General features: G+C 40.4%; 1 protein-coding gene across 1 annotated transcript in view; it reads left to right on the top strand.

Annotated features, from left to right (window-relative positions):
* Positions 1–22875, top strand: part of JAM2 (junctional adhesion molecule 2) — an 82562-nt gene extending 59687 nt beyond the window's left edge. Inside the window, exons 3-10 of the mRNA NM_001083736.1 lie at positions 289–396; positions 1453–1605; positions 6621–6823; positions 9108–9207; positions 11873–11980; positions 13776–13791; positions 20248–20290; positions 22182–22875. Of these exons, the coding sequence (NP_001077205.1) occupies positions 289–396; positions 1453–1605; positions 6621–6823; positions 9108–9207; positions 11873–11980; positions 13776–13791; positions 20248–20290; positions 22182–22214 (764 nt within the window). The 3' untranslated portion in view covers positions 22215–22875. The remainder of the gene's footprint in view (positions 1–288; positions 397–1452; positions 1606–6620; positions 6824–9107; positions 9208–11872; positions 11981–13775; positions 13792–20247; positions 20291–22181) is intronic.

Raw genomic sequence — 22875 nt, 5'->3', positions numbered from 1 at the left:
TTGTATATGAAGACTCAACAACTCTATGAGGTACTGTCTTATTTTACAGATGGGAACTGAGGCTCAAGAACTAGCAAAAGTAGCGTAGTGACACAAAATTATTTTGCTAAAGAATTTCAGAGCTTTCCCTTCATCTTTAAATTAAGCCAGCTTGGTACCTGATGAGGAAATTTATGAATAAATGAATTAATGAGTGGATAAAATAATAAGGCTGTTTAAAATCTATTAAGTAAAATATAATCTCAGAGGAACAGTTAGAAAACAAATATTTTTTGTTGTTGTTTCTAGAGGCTATTTTAGCCTGTAAATACCCAAAGAAGACCGTTTCCTCCAGATTGGAGTGGAAGAAATTGGGGCGCGGTGTTTCCTTTGTCTACTATCAACAGGCTCTTCAAGGTAAGAAGTTGGAGACTCAATGAGGTGAGAGAAAGAGAGCGCCACATACCCCAGACCCTTTGATTCACCAACGAGAACAGGACGTGGCTAGTGACTGAGAATGTGTTTCTGTAAGTGTGATGTGAAACCAGCAGAGTGAAAGTGAAGTCACTCAGTCGTGTCTGACTCTTTGGGACCCCATGGACTGTAGCCTACCAGGCTCCTCTGTCCATGGGATTTTCCAGGCAAGAGTACTGGAGTGGGCTGCCATTGCTTTCTCCAAGTGTGATGTGAAACCAGGAGAAACCAAGACCCAAAACAGAACAGCAAAAACAGAGGACAGAATAGAAGTGGGTGAACTCCATGGAGGCTCTGGACTGCTCATTTTTCATCTCACTCCTAGAGGATGTAAGATAACAGTTGTTTTTGCTAGTCTGGTAGATTAAATTCTTGACAGAATGGAAGAAAAGATGGTGTGGGGTTAGGATGGAGGGTCGCTGCTCAATTTTAGTAATAACTTTACCCTATTTCCGGGTGATCCAGAAAGCTAGGTCATCACTGAGAAGCTTAGGGGGTTGGCACTTCAGATCAGATCAGTCGCTCAGTCATGTCCGACTCTTTGCGACCCCATGAATTGCAGCATGCCAGGCCTCCCTGTCCGTCACCAACTCCTGGTTGGCACTTAGGGGAAGGTAAATATGACCACCTTTATCCAGTGTTTTCTGTATAAAACTTTTTGTTGCACATTTCTTTATACTCCCTGATCTTCTTGTTTTATATGTAGTGAGCTTTTAAAGTGTTGATAATGATAGATACAATGCAATGATGCTGGGATTTAGTTCAAAATAATCCAGTGGTTAGAACTGAGTGTTCTTTTGTAACAGTATAAGATTCTAAAAAAAAAAAAAAGAAAAGAAATTAGAAATAGCAGCACTCATAAACAATTTTTAAGGTTTTAAATTGAGTTTATTAATAGGAAAATAAATGCAGTGATTACTGAACAAAGTGATTAGAAGAAGGTAGTGTATAGAAAGTTATTGCCTCATTATTAACATCATTGTCTTCTTTTTCTAAAAGGTGATTTTAAGGATCGAGCTGAGATGATAGATTTCAGCATACGGATCAAAAATGTTACAAGAAATGATGCCGGGAAATATCGTTGTGAAGTTAGTGCCCCATCGGAACAAGGTCAAAACCTGGAAGAGGATACGGTCACTCTAGAAGTATTAGGTGATGTGCTTGTGTGTGTGTGGTTACTGTTCCCGCTCTCATCCCCTCACCCAGCTCCAGAGCAGTGAGGCAACTCAGGGCTCCAGGGAGTAAAGTTATAAAGGTGGGCTTCCAGCACCACCTTCCCGGTAGCAGCCTCTTCACCTCACTGGCTGCTGACATTTTACTATTACTACTTCATTGTGACAAAGTCTCTTTCCAGTTAAGACTGGGGTAAATCTTAATGATCCTACACTGTGTGCATGCGTGATCAGTCGTGTCTGACTCTTTGCCACCCCATGGACTGTAGCCCACCCGGCTCCTCTGTCCATGGGATTTTTCAGGCAAGAACACTGGAGCAGTTTGCCATTTCCCTCTCCAGGGGATCCTACACTGTACATAGAAGCATTTTCCTCAAGAGTTTATTTTTCAGTCACTTTCAGCATATGTAGTGATTCTCTTATAAATAGTCTCAAGTGAGATGATAGAAAACCAATAAAACAAAAATGTATTGGAGTTAGCAAATGCAAACTATCATATATCTAATGAACAAGGTCCTACTCTATAGCTCAGGGAGCTATATTCAGTCTTCTGTGATAAACCATATTGGAAAAGAATATGAAAAACAGTGATTATATGTATATGTATCTGAATCACTTTGCTGCACAGCAGAAATTAACACAACATTGTAAATCAAGTATACTTCAATAAAATAGACTTTTTAGAAACTATAGGCTGGGGAAGTATAGAAGTTATTCTGGTAAGAAAAGAAATTAGCATTTATTGTGCAGCTAGTATGTGTTAGGCTCTTTCAAGTGTGTAATTTTACCACGGACAACCTGTTTTTTATGGATGAATATATAGATGTTAAGTGATTTTCCAGGGCTGCACAACTAGTGTCTGGACCAATATTTGGATCCTGATAAGGTTAAATGCAAAGCCAGTACAATTAGTTACTCTAAGATGCACTGATAGACAGTAACTGCCCATGATGATCACCGGTGGAGGAACTGATCCATTCTTCTCTTAGATGTCACTATAAACTGTCAAGCAAAGAGAATAAAGTAACTTCTCTTCCTTTTTCTATTATATGTAGGCTGTTTCTAAAATACTAATGATGTACTGTTACAGAAGAAATTTAATTCAGAAAATCTTGCAGGAGATTCAGCTGGTGTATTAGTCTTCTGTTGCTACATAATAAATGATTACAAACTTAGCAGTTTAAAATACCACCCACCTGGGACTTCCCTGGTATTCCAGTCACTAAGACTCCACGCTCCCAATGCAGGGGGCCCTAGTCAGGGTACTAGGTGCCACATGCCGCAATTAAGAGTTTGTATGCCGTAATGAAGATTAAAGATCCCACATGCTACAACTAAGACTCAGCTCAGCCAAATAAGTAAATACAAACATTTTTTAAAACCCACCTGTTTATTAGCTCAAGGTTCTGTAGATCAGAAGCCTAGCACCATGGCTGGGTTGTCTACCCAGGGTATCTATCACAAGGCTGAAATCAAGGAGTCAGCTGGGCTCAATTCTTGACTGGAGGTTCTGAATAAAACTCTGCTGCCAACCTCGTTCATGCTCATTGGCAGATTTCACTTCCTTATGATTGGGCTTCCCTGGTAGTTCAGTTGGTAAAGAATCCGCCGCAATGCAGGAGACCCAGGTTCAATCCCTGGGTGGGGAAGATCCCCTGGTGAAGGAAATGGCAACCCACTCCAGTATTCTTGTATGGAAAATCCCATGGACAGAGGAGCCTGACAGGCTACAGTGTGGGGTCACAAAGAGTCGGACACTGCAGAGTCACTAAACCACCTGGTTGGTGAACACATAGTTGTAGAACTGAAGTCCCCATTCCATGCCGGCTGTCAGCTGGGGCCACACTCAGTTCTACAGCCGCCATGTTCCTTGGCCTGTCCATCTACAACCTAACAAAAGCATGGACTCCTTCTTGTGTTTGAATGTCTGATTTCCCTTCTGGGACTAACCAGAGAAAACTGCTTTTTCAAAGAGATCATGTGGGACTGGTCCCTGGTGGTCTAGTGGTTAAGACGCTGCACTTCACCACAGGGAGCAACGGTTCCATCCCTGATTGGGGAACTAAGATCCCACATGCTGCAAAGCACAAGTGAAAAAGAAAGAAATTGAAAATAATGAATGAGAACCTACTGCGTAGCTCAGGGAACTCTGCTCAGTGCTCTGTGATGACCTAAAGGGAAGGAAATCTGAAAAATAGGGGATATATGTATATATACATAGCTGATTTAAGAACTGACCCATTGGAAAAGAGCCTGATGTTTGGCAAATTGAGGGCAGGAGGAGAAGGAGGCTACAGAGGATGAGATGGTTGGATGGCATCAGTCACTCAATGGACATGAGTTTGAGCAACTCTCTGAGGTAGTGAAGGGCAGGGAAGCATGGGGTGCTGCAGTCCATGGGGTCGCAAAGAGTCGGGCATGACTGAGCGACTGAACTGAACTGATAGCTGACTCACTTTGCTGAACAGTAGAAACTGACACAACATTATAAAGCAACTGTGCCCCAATAAAAACTAATTTAAAAAATCAAGAGGTCATGTGCTTAGGGCAGAACCATCTATGCAATCTCCCTTCCCTTAAAGACAGATTTGAAACCTTAATTACAACTCTAAGACCCCTTCAGAGTAGGACCTACATTTGTGTTTGGTTGAATAACTGAGAGAAAGTGTATAAACACCAGGGCCTGGGAACTTGGGGGACCGTGTTGAATTCTGCCTACACAGACAGCTCTGGGTTTTCCTGGATTTAAGAAACGTCTGGTTTACTTTACAAATTTGACTTGACTTTAAACCAGACTTTCCGTAAATCCAGGAATAGGATAGAACCCTAGAATAACACTAACACAGGTATTTTCTTTCTTGGCCTGAAAAGGATTTTTGTTTGAATACTGGTCCTGAAAATATTCTCAGCTTTGACTTTGAATATAGTTGATAATAATACATTAAAACCATTGGTGAGAGGGAAAGTAGAGATTGTTTATCTAAAAAAGAATAATTGTTGTAGTAGCTAATGTTGTGCTTCCTATTGTAACAGGTAAACCTTGAACTCTCAGTGAGTGGCTTACATGATAGAAGTTTCTTCCCTCATGTAAGTCAAGTCTAAACGGTTGGGGACAGAGATAATAGTTGTAATAGATAATAGACAGATAATAGGTAATATAGATAGATAGATAATAGATAAATAATAGATAATAATAGTCTTTGCGTCTCCATGGACTATATCCTGTCAAGCTCCTCTGTCCATGGAATTCTTCAAGCAAGAATGTGGGTTGGGTTGGTGTGGGTTGCCATTCCCTTCTCCAGGGGATCTTCCCAAAGTCAGGGATGGAACCCAGGTCTCCCACATTGCAGGGAGATTCCAAATCAATAGAGATCCAAGCTAATGCAAGACTAACATCTTCAATACATAGCTTTCTGAGGTCACCATGGGTCATGACACCTAGCTGGTAGTGGGAGGGGTAGGAGTATTACCAAACCCAGGTCCCACTGCTTGCCCCTCAAAAGCCATTCAAGAGGCCAGGTTGCTGGAAAGGAAGTGACGTGAAGTGAAAGTCGTTCAGTCTTGTCTGACTCTTTGTGACCCCATGGACTATACAGTCTATGGATTTCTCCAGGCCAGAATACTGGAATGGGTAGCCTTTCCCTTCTCCAGGGCATCTTCCCAACCCAGGGATTGAACCCAGGTCTCCCACATTGCAGGTGGATTCTTTACCAGCTGAGTCACAAGGGAAGCCCTGGTGGAAAGAAAAGTGTGCTTTATTTTGGGTATTGGCAATGCTGGGGACAGGGGCAGGGGGCAGCCCTGTCCAGACCCCAACTGCCCTCACCCCCCAGCAATCAAGGGGTAAGAGCTTTTATATACAGAGGAGGGTGTTACATGCAGAAACAGCACAGTCAGCTCTGACAGTCATCTTGAGATTGGTCATTGGTAGTCTGATCCACACCATCTTGATAGTTTTAGGTACAATCTTCAGTTCCAGGGTAGTTTGTTTCCATTTCTTTGAGGCCAATTCTCAGAATTGTGGCAGCTACAGTCTGGGCATCATGAGTTAGCTTCTCCATCTGGGATTTCAGTATCAATAAGACAGGCTATGGCTCAGAATATTATCTATAGCCCTTCAGAAGGAATGAAGGTCCTCGACTATGCTTAATGACTAAATTGTTGTTATTTGGTCTCTTTTGACTGTTTTCCTTTGTTTCTCCATTTTCTCACTTCTCTGGTTAAACTTACTCTTTGACTAAATTTTTTCCACAGACAAAAGGCAGGCAGAGTGTATGATTCAGGTAACTCAAACTGGGGCTCTGTAACAACCTAGAGGGAGGGGACATATATATACCTATGGCTATTTCATGTTGATGTATGCATGCGTGCTAAGTCACTTCAGTCATGTCCAATTCTTTGTAACCCTATGGACTGTAGCCCACCAAGCTCCTCTGTCCAGGGGATTCCCCAGGCAAGAATACTGGAGTGGATTGCCTTGTCCTCCTCCAGGGGATCTTCCCAACTCAGGGATCGAACCAGTGTCTCTAACTTCTGCTGCATTGGCAGACAAGTTCTTCACCACTAGCGCCACCAGGGAAGCCCCAGTGTTGATGCATGGCAAAAATCAAACCAATATTGTAGAGCAATTCTCCTTCAATTACAAAAAAAAAGGCAGGCAAAGGACATGGGGGGCGGGGATGGGGGCAGGGGCAAGGACCATAGGGTCCTGCTCCATTTTAGAAGGAAGGAATGGAGAATCATACAGGAAGTTTTTCTAGGTCAAGGCTGGGAATAGCATGTATTCCATTGGCTAGAACTCATGCATGTGACCCCATCTGGCTGCAAGGGGTCTGGCAAGTGTGGCCTGGCTGTGTGCTAGTGAAGAAAGGAAGTGGGTCTCTTGAATAATAGCCAGTCTCTATCACAGATGTCCAATAAGTCCATCTTTACTGGGCTGTTAATATACTTCTTCAGCTTGTAAATAACCAATGCCATTTGATGTCCAACCTTCAGTGGCTCCGGCAGTTCCATCATGTGAAGTGCCCAATTCTGCTCTGCGTGGAACTGTGGTAGAGCTGCGATGTCAGGACAAAGAAGGCAACCCAGCTCCTGAATATACATGGTTTAAGAACGGTGTTCCTTTGTCAGAGAATCCAAAACTTGGCTCCCAAATCACCAACAGCTCATACACAATGAATCCAAAATCTGGAACTCTGGTAAGGTCATTTTAAACATTGGCCTAATGACTGTCTTGCATTTGGGAAAAAGAAATTATTAGAACTAAAATAATGTGAGTAGAGGGCTGATACCATTGCTTGTTAAGTAGAGAGAGGCAAGGGGAGCAGGAAGGATGGAGCCACTCACACAGAGAAGTGATGGGAAACACCGCCATAGGGGACTAGAAGACAAAACAGAGGACTGGGGAGCTGGGCACACGGAGCTTGGCACCAAGGGCCTGAGGCATGACTGAGATGGTCATGATGATGGATCAGGCCTGGAAAGGTACCACGTGCAGTCTCATATTTATACTATATGCATTTACACTAAATGCATGAAAACTCTCTTGGGAAAGGGAATTCTCCTACACCATTGGCGGAAATGTAAACTGGTTCATTCACTATGGAAAACAGTATGGAGATTCCTTAACAAACTAAAAATAGAGCTACCATATGACCCAGCAGTGTCATGGGGCATATAGTTTTCCCGAGAAAGCTAATTTGAAAAGATACATGCACCTCAGTGTTTATAAAGCACTGTTTACAGTAATCAAAATGTAGAAGCAACCAAAATGTCCATCAACAGATGAATGGATAAAGTACATGTGATGTGTGTACATATACGTGTGTGTGAAATAATGCCATTTGCAACAACATGGATGGACCTAGAGATTATCATACTAAGTGAAATAAAGACAAATATTGTATGACATCATTTATATGTGGAATCTAAAACACGATACAAATGAACTTATAACAGAAACAGACTCACAGAGATAGAAAGGGACCTTATGGTTACCTAAGGGGAAAGGGAAGGATAAATTAGGAGTTTGGGATCAGCAGATACAAAGCTACTATACATCAAATAGATAAACAACAAGGTCCTAATGTATAGCACAGGGAACTGGATTCAACATCTTGTAATCAACTATAAGGGAAAAGATTCTGAAAAAGGGTAGAGATTTATATGTATGTATAATTGAACACTAGAGACTAGCACAACATTGTAAATCACCTGTACTATAATAAAAACTTTTTAAAAAAATCAAACTTGGGGATGTCCTGACCTCGGTGCCAGCCATGTGAGAACAGTGTCTGTTGCCAGCATGTGCTAGGATGTCTGTCGTTAAACTCTGCCATGACTAGCTCATCAAAAACTCTGTGACTTGAATATCTAATACTTTAGCTTTAGTCCAGATTGATGGATCAAAAAGCTTTTCTAAGGAATATTGATGGAAACCTATTTTTAAAAAAAGCTCTTTCAAGTTAATGACATTTACAAATAAAGGTATTTTACTGTCTCATCTCTGACTTTTTAGGGTCGAGGTGGGAGTAAAAGAAGATCATTAAATCTGAAACTTTTTTTTTCATTCAAAGTAATGTGTCAGTTTAAAAATGCTGCATTTTTAGCAGTGCAGGATCACTGCCACAATCATTGTGAGAAAGTTTTGAAGGCATGGTAATAAAAATTTTAATGAATTTTAAGAGAGTATAATGTTTCTTTTCCTCCCTTCAATCTGCAAGTGTACAGTAACATTTAAAACCTAGATCTTCTGGTGACTAATAAAGCATATCGGTAAAGTGACTGAAGGATCAGCATGTCAGTGGGTGTGATTGCTCAATAAGGAAGGACGCCCTGGCCCTTTCTGAGTCAGCAGCCTTAAGTCAGCAGGTCCGAGTGATTTTACACTGAGAAACTGGGCAGAAAATCTGCTTTCACACTTGGCTATATTTACTTGGCAAATTTATTTCTTCTCAAAGCAGGTGATGAAAAGCCCCAAGGCGAGTCTGAAATGATATAGATTCGCTTTCCTCAGCCCCAACCCTTGAAATATCTGTGATGTCAAAGGGGTGCACCAGGGTAGAGCCAAGATGTGTTATTTTCTGAGAAATGAGCAAAACAGCCTCCAGCATATGGATGACAGCGGCTTCCTTTGAATCCCCAGTTATCATGTGCTGGAAGATCATTTTTGGTTTCAGTCTAACTTATTATTTACACATAAACCTTGGCTTTGAGTTCATGGTGACTATCTTTAAAGGAGCCTGGTCCTTGGGACTGACGATTCCATAAAGTGAGAATGCACAAGAGAAAGCTTTCTATCCCACCATGCTGAAAGATGCAGAAAGAAGAGGGATGTGGACAGTGGGTAGAGAAGAGAGAGGAAAAGGCCTCAAAGAGGTCAAAACTCTCACTGTTTCTAGGCACATATATTACATGAGGTTCTTTTAGGAGTCTACTGATAGAGTTATTGCTTAAAGATATATTTTTTTCTTCCACGAATAGCAATTTAATACTGTTTCAAAAATGGACAGTGGAGAATATTCCTGCGAAGCCCGTAATTCTGTTGGACATCGCAGGTGTCCTGGGAAACGAATGCAAGTAGGTAAGCATGAAATATTGGGACGAACAAAGAGTTTGCAGTTAGAATGCACAGTTATTTAAGAGTGGAGGGAGCGAGAGATAGGTAAAGGCTATGTCATGTGAAGGATAAACCAGAGGGAATGTTTAAAATCAGCTTGACATAATGTTACAAAAAAGCAAAGATGCTGTTTTAATCCACCTTCCAAACAAGCCAAGGATATTTATCATTGTATTTTACAGATTTTGGAATAATTATTGAAATAATATGCTCAGCTGAGCAATCCGCTTTCAAACAAAAGCTCAAGAGTGTTGTTAAGTGCTCAGGGTCAAGGACTGGGAGTAGGGATCTGAATTCCAGCTTTGCCACTTATGAACTGCATGCTCTTGAATAAGTTAATTAACCTCTGTGCCTCAGTCTCCCCAAAATGGAAATAGTGAAATACTGTCCTCATAAGGTTGGTATGAAGATTAAAATAATATTCAAAAGTGTTAGGATGGCATTGGTGAATTATGAGCTCTGTTAAGTATTGGCTATTTTAATTGTTAATTTTTTCAGTCCCCCTAAATACTATGTTTATACTTATTGCAGGCTAAAAAGACTCTTTTTTGTTATTTTTTGGGGTCTTTTGACTGTGTTTTGTGGCTTACAGGATCTCAGTTCCCCAACCAGAGACTGAACCTGGGACACAGCAATGAAAGCGCAAATCCTAACCACTAGGCCAGCCGGGAACTCCCAAGACATGTTGAATATAGTTATGGATCTAGTTTGCTGTAAAACATAATTCATATAAATTACATAAAATAAGTTTCTTAGAGTCCAATAAAATTCGGATTCAAGAATCTTTTCAGATTGCATGAATTTCAGAATGACCCTGATAGTTTTTATCAGTCTTACTTGTAATAAAATATTTTAATTCTTTCTTGTATGAAAGTCATTTGTTTGAAAATGGTTGTGTAATAGGGATGAACTGGAGATAGCACCCAGAGGGTTAAAGGTCACTCCGGAGGGCTGCACCCTAAAGCAGAGTACTGAGGGCTCCCCCTGATTCAGGAAGTTGTCTTCAGCTTTGTGGGGTCAGAAGTTCATTTATTCAGTGCTTTTTGAGGTATGCAGATGTGTAGGCAGTAAGTCATACTGTTTGTGTACGGTTAACTCTTAGCATCATTTTTTTTTTAAAGAAAACATTCTTATTAGACTTCAGGATATCCTAAAGTAAAGCTATTCAGTACTATACTCTAATTTCCACAAGTTTGAATTCCAGCTCTTTTTGAAATTCAGGTATACATACTATCCACCTAACTGACTCACAAGCTAAATGTTTATAGTTAGACGTGAGCATTTGCTTAAATTATCAGAAAATATCCCTCTCAATGCTGCTTTAGAGTTATTAGAAAAATTCATCCTTTTTCTTTTAATGCTCATATTTAATATCAATTTAGCCTCATCTTAAGAAATACTATCTATGAAGTCATAGTTTTGACATACTAGTTGGTTTTTTCCTAGCATGCAGTAAATAAATACATAAAATTTAGAATTTTATGTTTTCCCAGTTCAGTTCAGTTCGGTTCTCTTTGCGACCCCATGGACTGCAGCATGCCAGGCTTCCCTGTCCATCACCAACTCCCAGAACTTACTCAAACTCATGTCCATCGAGTTGGTCCAACCATCTCATCCTCTGTCATCCCCTTCTCCTCCTGCCTTCAATCTTTCCCAGCATCAGGATCTTTTCCAGTGAGTCACTTCTTCGCATCAGGTAGCCACAATTTGGAGTTTCAGCTTCAGCATCATCTTTCTGATGAATATTCAGGACTGATTTCCTTTAGGATGGACTGGTTGGCTCTCCTTGCAGTCCTAGAAGCATCACTTTAATTTGAACATGATTTCCACATTACCTACACTTTCTGGTATAAGCTGACTCAAAAGTTAGAATTACTTTGTTTAAGGTTCATCCCTTGATCCTAGATGTTTCACAGTCTTGGTTTGGAATTCACACCTATGGAAATTCATAATTCATGAAGTCTCATTTCCAATTTTCTTCTTGAATTCTCACCAAGAACTTGTCACCAAAACCAGATCTGTTGACTATTCTGAATCAGTGCTTTGTAAAGTGTAGAAGAAAGTGAATCGTAGGTTTGCTGGTTACTCCCAGGCTGCTTCACTGTACAGCTCCACAAGATCCTACTTCACACTGAGCACGTGGCTGCTTTCCTTTCGGCCCGAATAATGATACCTTCCTTTTATCGCAGCTTTTTTTTTGAAAAGAAAGAACACACTATTTTCATACGTGTTACTACATTTTCTATGTAGTGAGGCATAAGGTGGGTAGTATTGAGAATACTTGAACTCACTGAACTTTAAAGTTCACTTGTAACCTGATATTTAATCATATGGATTATTGTGTCTCCAAATGCATGCCAGAGAATGCCATATATTTGTATTTTATTTCTGGATCATAGAACTTTTTCAAATATAACAGATTCTTATAAAACTTAGCTCTGTTAATATTTCCAGCCAATTTTGAACCGTGTCCTGTAAGTGAGTTAGTTGACCAGACTTAAAGAGCATGAAACCATCTGTTGTTTATGGTGTGTCTACAAAGGGGAGCTTTTTGAGCTTTTGCAACTGAATGACTACATCTGTCCATCTTTGTGACACGAGTTCATGAATGGATTCTTTTGCATTCCAGATGATCTCAACATAAGTGGCATCATAGCAGCTGTAGTCATTGTGGCCTTGGTGATTTCTGTCTGTGGGCTTGGCGTGTGCTATGCTCAGAGGAAAGGCTACTTTTCAAGTAAGTAAATTTCACTTTGCTAGAAAACTTCTGCGGATATTGAGTTTTCTTCCAAGACACTGTTTCTCCTAAGAGGCTCTAACAAACTCTGGAGAATATTTTTGGTTAACTTTCCTGCAGTAGGAAATGTTCAAGATGACACTCAGGTGAGTCATGAAGCATTGTGGCAAACATAGGGAGGAAAAGACAGAGCTGTCTCACCGCAACATTTCAGGAAACACCACAGAATACGTGAGGCACCCTGGAGTGGCATAGTGCAGCAATACCCAGAGATGCAACGTGGGTGGGTATTTATAGCACATGTACATGTATTTAAGATCCTTTTAAGTTAGGAATTGTGCTTCTTAAGATGTAAATTAATTTCTAGTTTTATGATAAACATTTCACTGGAATAAATCTGTGAAATGTTTTATCAGTGTAGAACAATGGAATGTTAAATGTCACAGTTAGTACAAATGTATTTAGAAGAGAATTGTTCAGTAAAAACTAGAAAGCTATAGTATTATAGTTGCTTCTGAGGTTTTGATTTCTTCGGATTTAGGTCTCTTGGAGCTCCTATTTGGTCATACAGTAAGTTTGAGGTAAATGGATGAGATTTTTAAGTGCTTTATTCTCTTAATGCATTTCTTTACTCCTAGCCATTTTGTGGTGAACACTACTTTTGGAAATTAAGTTTAAACTTTTTTTTATACCAAAATAAATTTAAAGGGAGTTTCTAATGATACTATAAATATGTATTGTAAAATGTTTTCATGAGTGTGGTTTCAAGGATATTGCCTGTTATTAAAAATAACTGCTCTGTGAGTTAATAAATAGCTGTTCTTTTGTACTGTGTTTCAATCCAGTCCAGTGTAATGTAATCCGGCTGAGTCCCCCTGCTGGTCGTCCATGGAAGTACAGACAGATTAGATTGCTCTTTAAAATTCTTGTCATCTCTTATCTCTACCTGCAAAAAATGTCTGTCCGAGTGTTTTTATTAAAAATTTAGTAAACAGTTTTTCTTAAAATAATGAATTACTTGAAGATTTTATATGAATATTATTAATTCAATAGCTAGGAATGTTACTCTCATGTTCATCTAGCAGAAAACCTCTCTAGGAGAGTTGTTTTCTTGAACTTGCATATCAGAAGGGGTTGGCAAACTGTGACTCATGGACCAGATCTGGTCTGCCACTTGATTTTTCTATGGACCACAAGCTAAGAATACTTTTTGCAAATAAAGTTTGCAATCTATCTGATAACAGGGCACTACTGTTGAACACCAATTAAGAAAAATATCCCCCCAAAAGAATTCCATGCTTCTAATTAGCAGACCTGTATTACTAGATTTTGATTATTATTTTTTTATTTCAGTGGGTTTATTGAAAGTTACTTGAAAAAAATCTGTAAGTGCTTGGCAAAAAAAAATGCATGTGCTTTTTTTTTTTTACTTTTCATCTTATATTGGAGTACAGTCGATTGACAATATTACATTAGTTTCAGGTGTACAGCAAAGTGATTCCGTTTTATTATGATTTCTTAGTTCATTGATACAAATTTTTGGAAATTTGTTTCTCTTTTGTTATATTAGTACCTACTTAATATCCTTGGTTTTACCTCTTTACCCACAGAGCCTAAAATATTTACCTTGTGGCCTTTACAGAAAGTTTGCCAACCCTCCATTTAGAAGGTATAAATGTCAGCAAGTGAGAGTCAAAATTGAAAACAAGTAATTAATTCCAAACTCATTTTTATATGAATCTGTATCATACCCTATTAATTCTTATATTAATGATATTTACTTATTCTTTTGTAGAAGAAACATCTTTCCAGTAAGTATACTTTCTTAATGCATACTTTCCCCCATATCAACTGCTTTTTTGTTAATCATCTGTTTAAAGTCAAAAGTGGGAAGTTGGGTTATTTGTGAGGGTTTAATTCTTTGGGCAGTGACTTGGATTCATCAAGAAACACATCCCACCTCATGCCTACTTGTCAATGATGTTTAATTATCTAGAAGAGAAATGCACTGTGCTTAGTCACTCAGTCGTGTCTGACTCTCTGCAACTGCATGGACTGTAGCCTGCCAGGTTTCTCTGTCCCTGGGATTCTCCAGGCAATAATACTGGAGTGGGTTGCCATTCCCTTCTTCAGGTGATCTTCCCAACCCAGGAATCAAACCCAGGCCTCCCACGCTGCAGGCGGATTCTTTACTGTCTGAGCCACCAGAGAAGAAATAGAGTCACTAATTTGACTTCTTAGGCATTTGCACAGTACTACGTGAAAAACCTTTTTTCTCTATGTTTCTCTAAATTTAAAATGTTCAAGTAAAATTTTCTCTAGTAGTCAATTTTACATTTAATTGGATACCAATTATGTGTCCAGTCTTGTCCTAGGGACTGGTAACACAGCAGTGAAAAAACTAGACCAAAAAACCCCTCTGTCCCATGGAGCTTACATTCTAGTAGAGGAAGGCGGAAAGTAAATAAGTATATGAGCTCAGCAGTATGTCAGACTGTGATAAGTATAATGGAGAAAAATAAAGCAGGCAAGAGAACAGAGAATGCGGAGGGGAGGAGTGGAGATTGTCCTTGTAAATAGGTGGTTAGGGAGGGCCTCGCTGATGAGGGGACATCTGAGAAAGGTCTGAAGGAGGGAGGGAGCCAGGCAGATAACCATGAGACAGACGCGTGTTCAAGCAGAAAGGAGAGATCAAGGGGAAAGGCTGGGCATGCCTGGCGTACCTGAGGAACAATAAGGGGATCAGTGTGGTTGGAACAGAGTGAGAACAACTCGAGGAAGCATGCGTGAGCACATTAGTGTAGTGGGGGCAGATTACAGATTACACGCCAGCTCTTCCCGGCAGAAGTTTGGCTTTGGCTCTGAGTAAGATGGGACATCACTGGAGAACCTTGAGCAGAGAGGTAGCATCTTCATACTTAATTCTTAAAACTCACACTAGCTGCTCTGTTGAGAATAAACTGTAAAGGTGACAAAGCGTGGAGGAAGCAGAGAGGCCAGTTAGTTAATTACTAAATAATCTAGACAAGAGCAGATTAAGGACACTCCCAAAATGATGGCATCGACAAGGTCAAGAAGTGATGGTCAGTCAGTTCGGTAACTCAGTAATGTCTGACTCTTTGCGACGCCATGGATTGCAGTGCGCCAGGCTTCCCTGTCCATCACCAACTCCAAGAGCTTACTCAAACTCATGTCCATCAAGTTGGTGATGCCATCCAACCATCTCATCCTCTGTCATCCCCTTCTCCTGCCTTCAATCTTTCCCAGCATCAGGGTCTTTCCCAATGAGTCAGTTCTTCCCATCAGGTGGCCAAAGTATTGGAGTTTCAGCTTCAGCATTAGTTCTTCCAATGAATATTCAAGACTGATTTCCTTTAGGATGGACTGTTTGTATCTCCTTGCAGTCCAAGGGACTCTCAAGAGTCTTCTCCAATACCATAGTTCAAAATCATCAATTCTTTGGTGCTCAGCTTTATGGTACAGCTCTCACATCCATACATGACTTCTGGAAAAACCATAGCTTTGACTGTACAGACCTTTGTTGGCAAAGTAATGTCTCTGCTTTTTAATATGCTATGAGGTTGGTCCTGGCTTTTCTTCCAAGCAGCAAGCATCTTTTAATTTCATGGCTGCAGTTACCATCTGCAGTGATTTGGGGACCCCCCAAAATAAAGTCAGCCACTGTTTCCACTGTTTCCCCATCTATTTGCCATGAAGTGATGGGACCAGATGTCATGGTCTTCATTTTCTGAATGTTGAGTCTTAAGCCAGCTTTTTCACTCTCCTCTTTCACTTTCATCAAGAGGCTGTTTAGTTCTTCTTTACTTTCTGTCATAAGAGTGGTGTCATCTGCACATCTGAGGTTAGTGATAATTCTCCCGGCAGTCTTGATTATAGCTTGTGCTTCATCCAGACCAGCATTTCACATGATGTACTCTGAATATACATTCTGGAGAAGGAAATGGCAACCCTCTCCGGTATTCTTGCCTGGAGAATCCCATGGACGGAGGAGCCTGGTGGGCTATAGTCCATGGGGTCGCAAAGAGTTGGACACAACTGAGCGACTTCACTTTCACTTCACTCTGAATATAAGTTAAATAAACAGGATGACAATATACAGTTTTGACATACTCCTTTCCCAATTTGGAACCAGGCTGTTGTTCCATGTCCAGTTCTAACTGTTGCTTCTTGTCTTGTATACAGATTTCTCAGGGGGCAGGTCAGGTGGTCTGGTATTCCCATCTCTTTCAGAATTTTCCACAGTTTGTTGTGATCCACAGTCAAAGGCTTTGGCATAGTCAATAAAGCAAAAATAGATGTTTTTCTGGAACTCTATTGCTTTTTCCATGATCCAGCGGATTCGGCAATTTGATCTCTGGTTCCTCTGCCTTTTCTAAATCCAGCTTGAACAACAGGAAGTTCACAGTTCACGTACTGTTGAAGCCTGGCTTGGAGAATTTTGAGCATTACTTTACCAGCATGTGAGATGAGTTCAATTGTGCGATAGTTTGAACATTCTTTGGCATTGCCTTTCTTTGGGACTGGAATGAAAACTGACCTTTTCCAGTCCTGTGGCCACTGCTGAGTTTTCCTAATTTGCTGACATATTGAATGCAGCACTTTCACAGCATCATCTCTTAGGATTTGAAATAGCTCAACTGGAATTCCATCACCTCCACTGGCTTTGTTTGCAGTGAAGCTTCCTAAGGCCCACTTGACTTCTCATTCCAGGATGTCTCATTCCAGGCCCTAGGTGGGTGATCACACCATCGTGGTTATCTGGGTCATGAAAACCTTTTTTGTATAGTTCTTCTGTGTATTGTTGCCACCGCTTCTTAATATCTCCTGCTTCTGTTAGGTTCATACCATTTCTGTCCTTTATTGTGCCCATCTTTGCATGAAATTTTCCCTTGGTATCTCTATTTTTCTTGAAGAGATCTCTAGTCTTTCCCATTCTGTTGTTTTCCTCTCCTTCTTTGCATTGATCACTGAGGAAGGCTTTCTTATCTCTCCTTGCTATTCTTTGGAACTCTGCATTCAAATGAGTATATCTTTCCTTTTCTCCTTTGCTTTTCGCTTCTCTTCTTTTCTCAGCTATTTGTAAGGCCTTCTCAGACAATCATTTTGCCTTTTTTGCATTTCTTTTTCTTGGGGATGGTCTTGATCACTGCTTCCTGTACAATGTCACAAACCTACGTCCATATTTCTGCAGGCACTCTGTCTATTAGCTCTAGTGCCTTAAATATATTTCTCATTTCCACTGTATAATCATAAGGGATTTGATTTAGATCATACCTGAATGGTCTAGTGGTTTTCTCTACTTTCTTCAATTTAAGTCTGAATTTAGCAGTAAGGAGTTCATAATCTGAGCCACAGTCAGCTCCCGGTCTTGTTTTTGCTGACTGTATAGAGCTTCTCCATCTTTGGCTGCAAAGAATATAATCAATCTGATTTCGGTATTGATCATCTGGTGATGTCCATGTGTAGAGTCTTCTCTTGTGTTGTTGGAAGAGGGTGTTTGCTATGACCAGTGCATCCTCTTGGCAAAATACTGTTAGCCTTTGCCCTGCTTCATTTTGTATTCCAAGGCCAAATTTGCCTGTTACTCCATGCATCTCTTGACCTCCTACTTTTGCATTCCAGTCCCCTATAATGAAAAGGACATCTTTTTTGGGTGTTAGTTCTAGAAGGTCTTATAGGTCTTCATAGAACCATTCAACTTCAGCTTATTCAGCTTTACTGGTTGGGGCGTAGACTTGGATTACTGTGATATTGAATGGTTTGCCTTGGAAACGAGCAGTGATCATTCTGTCGTTTTTGGGATTACATTCAAGTACTGCATTTCCTACTCTTTTGTTGACTATGATGGCTACTCCATTTTTTCTAAGGGATTCCTGCCCACAGTAGTAGATATAATGGTCATCTGAGTTAAATCCACCCATTCCAGTCCATTTTAGTTCGCTGATTCCTAAAATGTCAATGTTCACTCTTGTCATCTGTTTGACCACTTCCAATGAACCTTGATTCACGGACCTAACATTCCAGGTTCCTATGCAATATTGTTTGTTATAGCATCAAACTTTACTTCTATCACCATTCACATCTACAACTGGGTATTGTTTTTGCTTTGGCTCCGTCTCTTCATTCTTTCTGGAGTTATTTCTCCCCTGTTCTCCTGTAGCATATTGGGCACCTACTGACCTGAAGAGTTCATCTTTCAGTTTCCTATCATTTTGCCTTTTCATACTGTTCATGGGGTTTTTAAGGCAAGAATACTGAAGTGGTTTCCCATTCCCTTCTCCAGTGGACCACGTTTTGTCAGAACTCTCCACCATGACCTGTCCGTCTTGGGTGGCCCTACATGGCATGGCTCATAGGTTCATTAGTTAGACAAGGCTGTAGTCAGTCGGTGTTGGTATTCTGAATCTGTTTTGAACAATTTGCTGATTGGATGTGGGCTGTGAGAAGAAGAAAGAAATCAGACATGGCTTCAAGCCTCTGGAAAGGATGAAGTGTGAAAGGTTTACTAAAGTGTGAAAGGTTTTGGGAGGAGCATGTTGGAGAGTGGGGTTGAGGGTAGGTGGACACCTCAGGAGTGCTTTGCAATTTTAATATTTGAGATGTTTATTACACTTCCAAGTAGAGATAATTAGTGAGTAACTGAGCACATGAATCTGGGGTTAAGGAAGCTTCTTAACTGGAGTTAACCGGGCTTCCCTGGTGGCTCAGATGATAAAGAATCTGCCTGCAATACAGAACACCCAGGTTTGATCCCTGAGTCAGATCCCCTCAAGAAGAGAGCAGAAACCCACTCCAGTATTATGTGGAGAATTCCATGGACAGAGGAGCCTGGAGTCCATGGGGTGGCAAAGAATCAGACACAACTGAGCGATTAGGACTTTCACTCTTCTTAACTAGAGTTAGAAATTTAAGAGCCACTGGTGTGTGAGATCTGTATGAGGTCACCACAGTCTCCAGTTTACATGCAACCGGTTGGTTTGTCACTGTCCTCCTTGTATGCATGGAAATGGCAGACCCAACCTGGAGCGTATGGGCCTTCTTCTCTCCTCAGCCACCATGGCTTCAAATGCCACTGATTTTCTGTTCCTAGACTTACTCCTCAATGCTAGTCTCTGAGCCCCATAACATCCCAGGACAAGTCCAGGGTGAGGTCTGAGTTAGCAATAGTTAGTTCAGGGGTGACCTTGAGAAAGCAGAGTAGCCGGATGATATAGTCACAAACCCCAGGCAATTGTGAAGATTCCTGCTTTTATTAAGATGGAAAGTAATTGTAGGGAGGGTTATGAACGGAGGAGAGGCATCGTCTTATATATGGAGAAAGGCTGACCACACTGTGGTGAGGGAGGTTATTATCTTTCATCCAATCACAGTGTGTGTCTATTAACCCAGACAGTAATTTGGGAGAAGATATCTTTATTCCTAGACATGTCTATTTGTCAAACCCATCTCCCTCAAAATGTATTGGATAATGAATTGGATGTTTCATTAGCTTGCTAGAGCTGCCTTAAAAGTGCCATAGACTGGTGGCTTAAACAATAGAAATTTATTTTCTCATAGTTCTGGGATCTAGAAGCCCAGACCTCTTTCCTTGACTTAAAGATGGTGCTCTCCCTGTCTTCACATGGTCTTCCCTCCATCCGTGTTTATGTCTAAATTTCCTCTTCTTATAGAGATATCAGACATATTGGATTAGAGCCCACTCTAATTAGTTTAGTTAATGTAATTACATTATTAAAGACTGTGTCTCCAAGTACAGTCACATTCTGAGGTACTGGGGGGAATTGGGACTTGAACCTATGAGTATTTGGTGGGAATATAATGCATCCCGTAACAGATAACTGAAATAATAGTCACTGTGTAAAACTTTTTTCCCATGGAAAAAATGAAATTTGAGGTTGTAATGATCAAGCTTTCAAAATGTTATATCTTGATGAGTTGGTGAGTTAAAAGTTAGTAAGTCTCTGGTTTGCATATTCTGAAAACTTTGTTAGTATCTAGCCTGAGGCTACAAGTAGATTCACAGGGCTTCACACATACTGATATATTGTTGCATGCTTTTCTCTGTGAATATCATCTATAAATATAAGAAATTCAGTTAGGAGTTCTGGGCTTTTTATACCTGGCTAAGATACATATTCTTCCTGTTGAGAAAAATATATGGAGGTAATATTAACTGAAAGAGGATATGTATTTTAGAATTGGAAGCAATAATGTAGTAAATGTTCTTTTTTATATTCCACAAACAGGAAGAGTAGTTCTGCATCCAAAGCCACTACCATGAGTGAAAATGTGAGTATTTTTAAGGCATATTTATAGAACAAATGTATTTAGGGAGTCCAGCAGGGAAATGAATTAATTGTATGGAATTGATGGATTTCTGCATTTAATATACCTTGTATCCATGTCTACCGTTGGTCTTTAGAAGGAACTAAATAAATGTTAGCTCACATCCCCGGCCCGGGATGGCTGCATTTGTAGAGCAGTGGGGCTCTCCCATCCCATTATTTTCTGTCCTGGTGTTTTCTATTGTTAGTCAGCCTTCTTAGCATTATTAGATCTGGCATTGTCAGCTCCATTTTAAAGATGAGGAAATTAGGACACGCTTGTCACAGGATGACAATGGCCAAGCTGGGACCCATGTACCTTTATCCTTGTCAGCTTGACCAAGCATATGGCTTCCCAGAAGACCTGTGGGTCCGTACTCTGCTGTAGTTACTCAAAGCTCTTGGAAATTTAAGGGGTATGGAACATCCTCTGCTTTTGCAGAAAGGAACATTTCAGAAATCCTTGAAAAGATGCAAGAATTATCGAACTCAGATGGTTAAGGGAACGTAATTTGGACGTTTGGACTCTTGTGTAATGGCAACCCACTCCAGTACTCTTGCCTGGAAAATCCCATGGACGGAGGAGCCTGGAGGGCTGCAGTCCATGGGGTCACTGAGGGTCAGACACGACTGAGTGACTTCACTTTCACTTTTCAGTTTCATGCATTGGAGAAGGAAATGGCAACCCACTCCAGTGTTCTTGCCTGGAGAATCCCAGGGACGGGGGAGCCTGGTGGGCTGCCGTCTATGGGGTCGCACAGAGTCGGACATGACTGAAGTGACTTAGCAGTAGCAACAGTACTTTTGATTAGTAAGCACTCCAGAGAAGGAGTCAATATGATCATTGCTCAGATTTTATAGCTCTTTGGATGGCTGTTCAGCCTTCTGGACTAGCTTTCAGGAATACAGTGGGAGGAGAAAGGTTTCCCATGTTTTTGAAGTTGAATTCCTTGACAAGTGGAGCGCTGCTTCCCTAAATTCCTTAGTACATTCTGCAGGAATTCGCTTAGGTTTCCTTTCAGTAGAGCTTGGGGTGAGGCATGGACATCAGTTTTTTAAACACTTCAGTGACTCGGATAGACACTAACCTTTGAGACCTACATACTAACCCACAGAGTTTTTTCTACCAGAGATTTTAAAAATTGTCTACTCCAGAATCTATCGTGGAAGTCACTTTATTTTGTGGTTTACAATACCGAGGCCTGTTGTTCCATAGAAGACAACCAACATGGAACTCCATATTTGCTCCTATAATTTGTAGAAAAATACTCCTCGAGTGTGGAATAAAATAATCTCATCCCACGAAACAGGAAGAGATACTTGGTGGCTGAGTTGGAAGAACAGAGGCCTCACTCTTTTTCTTGGTCTTCGTCTCTGTTGCCTTCGTTAGCTGAGGACTAGTCTCCAGTTTGAGTTCTGCCCTAGAGCAGGGTTTCTCAAACTTGGCACTACCGACATGTTCTTCTAATTCCTAGACAAGAATTTATATAAAAAACAACAGTTTCTTCTAAGGCTTGTCTAATTAATTTTTGTAATTTCACATAATTCTTTGTTGTGGGGGGCTGTCCTGTGCATTGTAGAATGTGTAGGAGTGTGCCAGTAGCATCCTCCTAGCAAACAAGATTTCTCCTGCTCAGATTCCCATCCCTATTTCTTTACTCTTTAGGTAGAGTTTCAGAGATTTGTCTCCTAATATTTATTTAACTGCCCATAAAATAGATTGGATTAAATATATTTGGTTTGTACCTGCAAGATTCTCATAATGGGTATATCTTTATACTCGTAAGATTTCTGTATTTCTTAATATATGAGTTAATACATCATATTTAAACTTGATTCTTTCTTTCTTTTCCTAGGATTTCAAGCACACAAAATCCTTTATAATTTAAAAGACTCCTACCTTGGCGATACACCAAAACCACAGTTGTTGCACAAGTTATTAAACGATTATAAAACAGCTTTGTCTTACATTTGCAAAGAGGTACATGAGGATATGAAACTGGTATTGCATTATAATCTGTATGACTGCTAAATCACTTGAAATTTTTATACAAATAGTTCTGTCAGCACCTAAAATACAAATCTGGCTTCTTGTGTCTTGACAGAGGTAAAGGAATCAAAATACTTTGTAATATTCTGGGGCTTGTGAAATGTTAAATATCCTAACTTCTAGCAAAAGTTACTAAAATGTATCATTCTGGTTGTGAAATGAATCCACAGAGTATGAAAATATCAGCTACATGCACCCTCTGTGAGAGTGTGATTTGGAGGGTTCAGAAAAATACTCTGACAGACACAGAAGGAGCCTCTGGTCTCATTCCTGCCAGAATCCTCCTTTTCCTCTTGTCTAATCTTTATTCTGCTGCTCGTTTATCACTGATCTAGTCACAGAACGGTGGCAGAATGGGTCTCATACCCAAGGATTTCACTCTGTGTTTACTTTCATTTCTGAGAACCACAAGCAACATGAAGAAAAATACCTACTACCAGAGCTCACTCACCTGGTATGTGTCCTTGACTTCTTCATTAAACATCATTTTGAGAGTCAAA

Source organism: Bos taurus, chromosome 1 (assembly GCF_002263795.3).
Source record: "Bos taurus isolate L1 Dominette 01449 registration number 42190680 breed Hereford chromosome 1, ARS-UCD2.0, whole genome shotgun sequence".
NCBI lineage: Eukaryota > Metazoa > Chordata > Mammalia > Artiodactyla > Bovidae > Bos > Bos taurus.
The sequence above is the reverse complement of the archived record's forward strand: the minus strand, read 5'-3'. Positions and strand labels throughout refer to the sequence as shown.